This window comes from Streptopelia decaocto (assembly GCF_964273445.1).
Source record: "Streptopelia decaocto genome assembly, chromosome: 6".
Lineage (NCBI taxonomy): Eukaryota > Metazoa > Chordata > Aves > Columbiformes > Columbidae > Streptopelia > Streptopelia decaocto.
The window spans coordinates 28,978,651-28,988,760 of NC_138660.1; the positions used below are offsets into that span (position 1 = coordinate 28,978,651).

At 60.7% G+C, this 10,110-nt stretch overlaps 1 protein-coding gene across 1 annotated transcript; it reads left to right on the top strand.

Annotated features, from left to right (window-relative positions):
* Nucleotides 1-4,465: 4,465 nt before the first annotated feature.
* Nucleotides 4,466-8,751, top strand: LOC309441325 (ubiquitin carboxyl-terminal hydrolase 36-like; the record flags this gene model as incomplete). The annotated part of the gene is made up of 11 exons (XM_082055959.1): nt 4,466-4,715; nt 4,786-5,007; nt 5,291-5,401; nt 5,695-5,797; nt 6,016-6,083; nt 6,449-6,519; nt 6,701-6,783; nt 7,107-7,218; nt 7,491-7,631; nt 7,934-8,034; nt 8,250-8,751. The coding sequence occupies 11 exons, from the start codon at nt 4,466-4,468 to the stop codon at nt 8,749-8,751; spliced, it is 1,764 nt and encodes a 587-aa protein (XP_081912085.1).
* Between the last annotated feature and the right edge of the window lie 1,359 nt (nt 8,752-10,110).

A 10,110-nucleotide genomic window follows, 5' to 3' on the forward strand; every position in this document is an offset into this window, starting at 1 on the left:
TGCTAACCCTTGTGTATTAAAAGGTTCATGCAGCGGCTGTCAGTGGTGGGTTCAGGAGATCTGGACTCTCTGGTTCAGTTCTTACCTCTTTCATTGGCGCGTACAGTAACTTGTGCACTCAGCTCCTCTCTGCTTTCATTTGAAGTCCAAAAAAACCCCAGGTAAGTCAAGGCAGCTAAAAAGAGGCAACTTAGGTTGCTGGTGTCTGCAGCTGGTGCTTGTGCAGGGACCCTGTTTCTTTCTCCCTTACTTTTTTGTCTCTCCCATTTCCTGGCAGAGCACAATTCAGGATGGGGGTGAAGAAGCAGAAGAAGGAGCTGTTTACGTGTCTTTCTGCAAAGAGTGCAGATCCAGCAAGCTGCCAACGAAGGAGCAGGATGGCTCCGGGTAAATAAAGCTGGCGCGGTGGCACTCAGGACGGCTGCTCATGGACTCTGACACCCAGCCCCCGGCTCCTCCAGACTGCGGCACCAGCTGCGTGCTGGGCACCATGGGTGTCTGGGCAGGGGAAGGCAGGCGAGGCCAGTCCTGGGCGTCGGGGGAGGCTTTGCGCCAGCCCTGTCCCCTGGTGCTCTCACCAGCTCAGGGAGCACAGCAGCAGAGTGCAGGACTACCTGCGCCAGAGCCTGCCGAACCTGCAGAGCCCGCAGGAGCCCTTGTGTGAGGCGGCCGTCGTGTTCCTGGGTGAGCCACAGCCCTGCCGAGGGACCCCCCCTGCCCCACGGCAGCTGCCAAATCTGCCGGGCAGCTGCAGAGCCCTGCCTGCCCCATGTGGGGCCCACGGGGATCCCTGCTGCCCTTTTGCACCCGGGCTCGCACATGGGCTCCCCGTGGGAGCTTTGCTGGGTCTCTCGCAGCCTTCTTGGTCTCCCCATTCGGGGCACCGCCCTGGCTCAGCCTTGCCCAGGGGCAGGAAGGTGTGTGGCCAGGCCCGTGGGGCTGGTGGCAGGAAGCTGGGTCTCTGGGCAGGCAGGCTAGAGGGCTGCGTGACGGGCTGTGTGTGCCTGGGGCTCATCGGGCGCCAGCAGGCAGACGTGTGCCAGGAGAAGCTCCAGGTCGTCTACGAGGGTCAGTGAGGACAGTGGGGTGTCTGTGGGGGCTGGCAGGAAGGAGGAAACACCCCAACTCCTGCCCCAGGCCGGCAGGGCTCTGCTCCCTGCGCAGGTGAGGGTCAGTGTGGGCAGATGTGGCAGAATGCAAACCCCCCTCTCTCCCCTCCCTCCTTCAGTATGGAAGGAGTAGGCACATCTCCCTCTCTCTCTGCTACTTGAGGCCAACAGCTTCTTTTGTTTGGCCCCAGAGCCCCTGGCAAGGGCCATTAGGAGAAGGGAGTGCCGAGGCGCCAGGGAGGCGCTGGGCGCCTGCGGCCAGTGTGGGGGATGTTTGGAGGCTTCAGGGGCACCCACAGCCAGGGTGGGGGTGCAGAGAAGCTTCTAGAATGCCCACAGTCAGATCTGATCAGCCAATATAAAAACGGGATTCTCGTCGAGACTCCGCCCATCGTCACGGGTCTCTCGGAGCACGATCAAGATGCTGCCGCCGAGAGCCGCCCCGGGATGGAGACTCCGCTTGCCTCACCGCCACGGGTGTGAGTAAAACTTCTCGCAGAATTGCGAGTATATTTATACTTTCCGTGCACATATGCACGTGTAACTTTCCGTGCTCAATATTAGCACGTGTAAAATTAATCCTCGCAGAATCGCGGGTGTATTTTCCTTCCGTGCACATATGCACGTGTAACTTTCCGTGCACATTTGCACGCATACTTTCCGTGCTTAATACAAGCACGTGTACTTTCCGTGCACATTTGCACGCGTAGCTTTCCGTTCTCAATACGAGCACGTGTATAAATTATTTCCTCGCACAATCGCGAGTGTATTTTCCTCCCGTGCTTCCACATAAGCACGTGTAATATTCCGTGCACATTTCCACGTGTAAGTAAATTAACCCTCGCAGGATTGCGAGTGTATTATAAATTTACCCTCACAGAATCGCGAGTGTACACTTCCCGTACTCACTACGAGTACGTGTATCTCTTTAAAAATAATCCCACACCGTGTTCAGGCAAGTGTGTGCTTCTCCGGGACTCAGGGCCGGCTCCGGCATTGTTTTGGTGAAGACACGTGCATGCACTCTGTGGACCGCCTGTTGTATTAGTTGCTGCCCCTTAATAATTTTCCTCAACTGATACCCGAACCTTTATTTAAGTCACTTTTGGAGTGCTAAAACCCTGTTTCTCCCCGGTTTAATAAAAGTTGTTTTGGACCCTATTGTCCCTTAAACTAACCTCGGGGTGCCTCCGTGACAGCAGAGCAGAGAGAGACTTCAGGAGCACATTGGACATTGGTGGCCAGCACCCTTGGGCTGATCCCGGCACCCCTGCCTCCCTCCTGGCCCTGGGGAGAGCTGGGGGGGTAGTGGTGACCCTGGCCGGAGGAGCTCCAGAGGTCCCCACAGAACAAATAAACCAAACAACAAGAAAACAAAACAAGCGAAGGTGAATAACCATGAAAGACAGAGGAAGACTGCCCCGTCCATGGAGCTCTGCAGAAGGAGCGTGGAGCCGTACATCATATGAGGCCATATAGTTGGAATCAGCACGTAGAGAAGACTTTAGCAGGGAAGACTTTGAGGGGAGCGGCCTGACTCCATGCAGCTGCAAACCTGAGAGCTGGCCGTGTGCTGAAGGGACGGGGAGAAGTGTCCTGGGCTGAACAGAAACCTGTGGATGACACAAGGCTGGAGAGATGTGCTTTGCAGAGATTGGCAGGAGTCCTTCCCAGGGATGAGCGGGATGGGCTTTGGACACAAGGAAAAATAAAGCGGCTCTCAAGCGTGGTTTGGAATTCGTGCCACTGTCACTACTAGCAGAAAAAGGACCGTGCTGCAAGGGAACTCCTTGTTCTTAGGAGAAAAACTGAAGCTTTTTCATGTCCTTCCTTGTCAAAGCAGGTGTAATTCTTCTGTAGTTAGCCTCTGGCATGAGGTTCTTAAAGGGGCAGTTTTGCTCTCAGGGCTATTCCTTTGTTTAAATTATATTTAAATGATATTTAAAGATTACAACTCTTAGACAGAATTGCCTTTTGGTGATGCCTGATCAATATATTTTCTCCCTGGTTTTGGTAGGAGGCTGAGGGGTAGAATACGGTGGTGGTTTCTCTTTTAGCCAAAGGACCCCAAGGTTTCTGAAAAGGCACAAAGGAAGGCAAAATGAGAACGTGGTGCTGTGACTGGCACCCGCTGCTCCTGAGCCCTGGAGTGCCCGGACAGAATCTCTGAGGCCGGACTGTGCAGCAGGATCCCGGCAGCTCTGATCTCCCACCCTGCATTCCAGCACGGAAAATGAAAGTCACCTCGTTTTGATTCTCTTCACAGCCTAAAGCACCACAGGGGTAATGACACCGGCCAGGAAACATCAAGGTGGATCAAGGTGGGACTGGAGACCTCCTAAGCACAGGATGATGTCACCCTGACTAGTCCCATGGGCTTCTGCTGCAGAGACCCTCAGCTACACCTGTTTCCGAGAGTCCCCGGGTGTCCTGCTGCAGGGCAGCACCACCCACTGCTCAGTTTTTCCTGATGCTCCGTTCAAAGCTCCCTGGAGGGTGTTGGTGGCTGCTGCCTCTGTCCCACCAGCCGCCACTGCAGGAGGGTTTGCCTCCCCCATCATCTCCCCAGGCAGGAGTCGCTGCTTTTCCAGTGCCCTGTGCCCCCTTCAGCACTGAAGAGGCCCAACTGACTGAGCTGCTCCACAAAGCTCATGTGCCCCTGACCCACCACGACAGATGTTCCTCTGGACCTTCAACCGTGTCGTGGTTTAACCCGAGCTGGCAACACAACCACGGCAGCTGATCACTCACCCCCTACCCCTTCCCCTCCCAACAGGGGAGAGAATCGAAAGTGAAGGGAGAAATTTGGACTGAGAGAAACACAGTTTAATAAAATAACGAAATACTAATATACTACTAGTAAATATACAAAAACCCACCATAAGTCCCACGCCCTTCTCCCCAGGACTGCTCAGCCGGTCCCATCCCAGCCTGTCCCAGGACACCAGGTTTGCTCTGCCCCCAGCGCACACCTTGCGTCTTGGCCTTGTAAGACTTGCAGAGGCTTTTGCTGGCCAAATCCACCACTGTGCCCAGGTTCCCCTGCACTGAAACTACAGTGTGTGACCATTTAGGGATTCTGGGGCGTGTCCAGAGCGTGATGGCATCACAACCAACCCCCGCAGGCTCCGCCGTTGGCGTTGCCGGGACGCGCGGGCGCAGCTCAGTCCTGTTCTGGACGCGGAGCGGAGCGGACGGCGAAGCCGAGGGGAGGAGTCAGTGGGCCGAGCCGAGCGCGAGAACCGCAGCGAAGGGCGGGACTTGAGGAGGAGGCGCGGGAAGCGCGTGTGGTGGTGGAGAGGGAGAGACGAGAGAGCGGCGCGACCTTGAGGCGGTGGCACGTGCGGTGACACGCCATGGCGGGCACGGCGAAGCCGAGGGAGCTGCTGAACGCGCGGCGGGACGCGGGCGAGGCCGGGGCGCTGGGCCGGCTGCTGAGCACCTCGGCCAAGAAGGTGCTGCTGCACAAGATCGAGTTCCAGCCCGCCAGCCACGGCTTCTCCGGCCAGCCGGAGCTGCTGCGGGCCAAGTACCTGCTGCTCAGCCCCCGCACCGAGCCCGCCGAGCACCCCCGCGGCGCTGAGCAGGGACAGCCGGGCAAGCAGGGTGGGTGCAGAGGGCCAGGGGCTCTCCCTGCGCTGCGCAGCCGGCGGCTCATCCGCCTCTCTCCCCGCAGGCAGCGACCGGACCCTGGGGCGCCATGGGGACGGCGTCCCTGCGCCCCAGAAGGGGCTGTTCCCTGCGGGGCGCCTGGCCATGCAGTGGCAGCGTGTCCAGCGCATCGGCGCCGGGCTGCTCAACCTGCGAAACACCTGCTTCCTCAACGCCACCCTGCAGTGCCTCACGTACACGCCACCACTCGCCAACTACCTGCTGTCCAAGGAGCACAGCCGCGCCTGTGAGTGGGGAGGGGAGCGCCCGCCTGTCCCGGGGCTGCGCTCAGCACCCTGTGCACGGCTCTGCCAGGGCTGTGCGCCTGCCGGGATGTGCCTTCTCTGCTCCCGCCCGCCCGTTTCTGCGTGGAGAGGACATTCCTGCATACGGGAGCATCCACTTCTCCTGGCCGTAGCAGTGTTCCCGAGCTCTGCATCCTGCGGCTGAGCGGCTCTGTCTGTGCTGCACACAGCCAGGACTAAGATGGGTTTGTCCTCAACGTCCTGTCTTCTCCTCTCCCACTCCAGGTCACCAAAGCGGCTTCTGCATGATGTGCGTCATGCAGAACCATGTCACGCAGGCGTTCGCGAACAGCGGCAGCGTGATAAAGCCAGTGTCCTTTGTCCGAGACCTCAAGAGTAAGGATGGCTGCCCTCGCGTCCCCTCCGGTAGCCGTGCAGGAGGGCAGAGACTATTGCAGGAGCAGAACCTTTGAGATCAGGGCAGGTCTTGGCAGAGGTTCTTCTGAGACGACTCACTGAGCCTGCCAGGGCCTTCCTGGGCCTTGTGGGGCTTCCCCCACGGCCGACATGAGTCTGACGTCTGGTTTGGGCCGAGGGAGCTCACACCCCGCAGTCCCTGCCCGAGGGAGGGCGGGAGGACCTGCCCCTGCTGCAGCGCGAGCTGCGCCTGATCCCTCCCTCTCCTGCAGAGATCGCCCCGCACATCCGCTGGGGCAGGCAAGAGGACGCGCACGAGTTCCTCCGTTTCACCGTCGATGCCATGCAGAAGGCCTGCCTGCCCGACTGCACCGAGTACGTGGGGCCTCTGGTGGCCGTCACTGCCCTTGTCTGCTGGTCCCCTCGTCTGCTGGGCTGCTCTCTGCCTTCTCCTGATGCCTCCACCCCACCACAGCTGCGGTTCTGTCCCCAAATCCTGTGACTGGGCTGGGTTTGGATCCTGAGCACACAGCGCTGGCCCGTGGGGGTGGCTCTTGGGGCGGGCGCTGTGTGACCCGAGCTGCCGTCTCTAGGTTGGATCGCCAGACCCAAGGCACCACCCTGATCCACCAGATCTTTGGCGGTTCCCTGCGGTCCCGTGGTGAGTGCTGGCTGCCAGGGCCTGGGCCTGTGACTCTCAGGGCTGCTGTTTCCCGAGAGCCTTGCAGTGACTTGGGAAAGTCACTAAGCATGTGCCAGTTATGCAGAGCTGCAGCTGGTCAGTCTTTTGGTATCTGTGGGTCACGAAGCTGAAGCTGTGGGTCCCCAGCTCATTGCCACCAGCAAAGGAACCCACGTTGCCAGCTGTCCAGCAACACTTGTTGTCCCAGCACGTACAGGCTGCGAATGCTGGTGCTGCCATCCCAGAGCCCAAACGCGCAGAGGGGGAACACGGCAGCTGCCTGCGCTGTGCTGGGGCGGTGGTGCCGTGCTGTGCTGGGGGTGCTCACTGCTCTTTTCTTGCAGTGAGGTGCTTGATGTGCAAAGCAGTCTCGGACACCTTTGACCCCTGTCTGGACCTGCCGGTGGAGATCACGGTACCGGGGCAGGGTCAGGTGGGGGGAGCTCTGCTCTGCAGGGATGTTCCTGCAGCTGCACCGCTGCTGCTCGAGGCTGTTTAACCTGCCAGCGTCAGGCACGGTGCAGGCAAGAGGGGATCAGCTTCTGTTGTTGCGCTGGCTCCTGTGCCTGGCCCTGACCTCTCCTCTGTCCTGGCAGCAAGCCGCAAACGTAGAGCAGGCACTGGAGCTGTTTGTGAAGCCAGACCTGCTGGGCGGAGAGAACGCCTACCGGTGTGACAAGTGAGTGTGCGGGCTGGGGCGGGAAGGGCCGCGGGTGTGCTGGTGGGAAGCAGGAGGGCAGCTGCAGTACAGGAGGGCTTCTCCACCTGCTCCACCGCTAAACCGTGAGGTACGTGGCTGTGAAGCCGGCGATGAAGCCTGTCACTCCTCATCTCCCCCCTCTTGAGACGGGGACCTGAGCCAGCAGACCTGGCCGTGAGCAGGCGCCCTGGAGCGGTACCCGCTCTCAGCAGGGTCATTTCCGTGGGGTTTGCGGCTTGGCCAGGGCTGGCAAGCACCTGGGTGGTGGAACAGTGTGAACAGCTCAAGCTCTCCCTGTGCAGATGCAAGAACAAAGTGTCGGCAACCAAACGCTTCACCATCCACCGAGCCCCCAGGGTTCTCACACTTGCTCTGAAGCGTTTTGCCGACTTCACTGGAGGCAAGATCACAAAGGTGGGTGCTCGGCCATCCAGAGCGGGGCTGTGTCCTGTCCCGAGGCCCTGCTGCCCCGAGCAGGTGGGAGGTGGTTCTGTGCGCGGTGCGAGCTCTGCCGCAGTCCTGCAGCCCTTCCCCAGCTGTGCGCTGCCGCGGGAGTTTGGCTCATCCCGGCGTCTTCCTCACCGTGGAGAGCGGGTTCCCCCTCCCTCGTGAGACGGGACTCGCAGGACAGCTGAGCTGCTCTTGCCATCTGCTGTGCAGGCTCCTGTGACATCCTCTCTCCGCAGGACGTGGGCTACCCTGAGCTCCTGAACATCCGCCCGTACATGTCCCAGACCAGCGGGGATCCGGTCATGTACGGGCTCTACGCGGTGCTGGTGCACTCGGGGTACAGCAGCCACGCAGGACACTACTACTGCTACGTGAAGGTGAGCCCAGGGCGCTCTCTGGGCACCTCTCTGTGCTGGGGGCCGGCGGGCGCTCGGGGGTCCGTGTAATGTGCAGACAGGAGGGTGCTCAGCAGACGTGCGTGGTGCGGAGCACTGCGGGGTACGGGCTGTGCTCCGTCACAGGAAGCGTGGAGTTCTGCTCTCACAGAGAACCCTCACCTGTCCAGGGCCAACTGGGGATTTTGGGGAGCGGAGCTCTGCCGACGGGCGCTGTTCCTGCTGCTCGTCAGGCCAGGAGCGTCCCTGGACACAGCCCGACCCCGTTCTCTCTCCCTCCGCAGGCCAGCGACGGGCAGTGGTACCAAATGAATGACAGCGTGGTCCGCCCCAGTAACATCAAGGTGGTCCTTAACCAGCAGGCGTATGTGCTGTTCTACCTCAGGTGAGCATGCCCTGTGTCCCCGGCCCCTCTGCCCCTGCTCAGCACGTGGGACGGGGCTGGGGACACGTGCCTGGGTGTGGGAAGGAGCTTGGCCCAGGCAGCCCCAGTGCCCACGTGCCTGTGCTGGCTCGGGGGAGGGTGGCAGGGAGAGCTCCAGCCCCTTGTTGTCACTCAGACACTGGCAGTTAACACGTGCCCTGCTCTGCCTTCCCCAGGATCCCCAGCCCCGGGAAGAGCTCAGAGGGTCCCGTTTCCAAAGCTGCCTCCAGCCTGCCTGGCCGTGTCAAGCTGCCTTCTGGGTCACCGTCACCCAAGCTGGCCCGGAAAGCCACACATGTGGCTGCAGCGTTTCCCAGTGACGCAGCCCCGAGGCCCAAGAAGCCGCGCTTCTCGCAGCCGCCACCCGCGCCCAGAGCGGCTCCAGGCTTTTACGGCCTCAGTCACACCAGTGGGGCCAAAGCGCAGGTTCCCCGGAAGCGCTGCTGGGAGCCCGGGCCCCTGCCCGCCTCCCCCAGGCTGCCGGAGCCCATCCCCGGCCAGGAGCCGTGGGGCAGCGGGGAGAACACCGGGAAACCGGGAAGGGACCCTCGTGGCAGGGCTTCTGCCAGCCTGGTGCTGGCAAAGCTGAAAGCCTTCTTGTCGGCCAGAGCTGCTCCGCAGCCCAGCAGCACCATGTCACCACCACCGGCCAAGAAGCTGGCGCTTTCCGACACATAGGTGAGTCTGAGCTTCTGCCCAGAGACTTCAGCAGGTGCCTCGTGCCTCCGGAGCCAGGGCTTGTGTTGGGGAGTGCAGGAATGGTGCTGGTACCTTGCTAAGCAGGAGGCGGGTGGGGAGAGCCCGTCAGCCCCAGGGCTCTGCCCTCCCTCTGGGTGGGGGTGCAGGGCCAGGCCCCCGCTCTTGTTCCCATCCCTGCAGAGGCTGGAGAACTGGCTGCTGCCTCCCTGCTCAGGACGGCGCGGTGGCTGCGCCAGTCCCTGGAGCGGGGCGGCCTCGCCAGCCTTGTCAGGGCAGCGTGTCCCCGGGGCGATGGGAGCTGGTGACACCACAGCTGGAGGCTGCAGAGTCGCCTCCTCCCCAGGCAGCGGCTGCACCGGCTCTCTGGGCGCCACTGTGCAGCCGGGGCTGGGGACGGCGCTGGGGGTTCTGTCCTTAACGTTTCCTTCCTTTTTTCCTTTCTGCTTCTAAGGGAAAACACTTCTGATTCTTCTCCTACTCCCCCACTTCCCTCTCCCTGTCTGTGTCTTTTCCCCTCCCCTTTCTCTGCGCTCCCCTTTTTGTTTTCTCCTCTTGGCTCACAGCAACCTCTTTTATTTAGACCACCAAGTTGTTCTTTCTGTCAATAACTGCAGGGCAGCCCCAGGGAAGGAGAGCAGAGGGGCCCACCATGCACGTCCTCACCTGCTGCTGCCGGTTCCTGTGCCCGCCCCAGCCCCGCGCTGGGTCCCTGTGGGGCCGGGGCGCTGCACCCGGACACCGGGAAGAAACTGGAGCGTTCCCTCGGGAACCGGCTGGGCTGGCGGGACAGCGGGAGCGGCCAGAGGAGCCACAGGGAGGATCGAGGCTGGAACAGCTCTGCTGGGAGGAACGGCTGAGAGAGTCCTCAGCACTCGCACAACTCCTGGGAGAGCTTTCCATCAGATACTTCATGGTGAAGATTTCAAACACGATTTCATAAAGGAGGGGTTTTTCTTTCCCAGTTGTTTTCTATCATTTTTCAGTGTATACAAGAAGTGATAGCAGCATTCTATAATGGATATTGATCCAAGGGGTCTCCTGGAGACATCTGGACAGGCGGGAGAACAGTCCTGTGAGGCTGGACATTGTACGGATGACTTTGCCCCTCACCCCTTCCCAGTCCCACCTGTTCCCTCACCGGCCCCCTGGGACTTGGCCTCACCAAGCTGGAGCACAAGTGTGATGGGAGCGGCTGAGGGACCTGGGGGTTCAGCTGGAGAACAGGAGCTGAGGGGAGACCTTCTGATCTCTGAACTGCCTGAAAGGAGCTTGGAGCCAGGGGGGTCGGGCTCTGCTCCCCAGGAACAAGCACCAGGAGCAGAGGAAACGGCCGCAAGT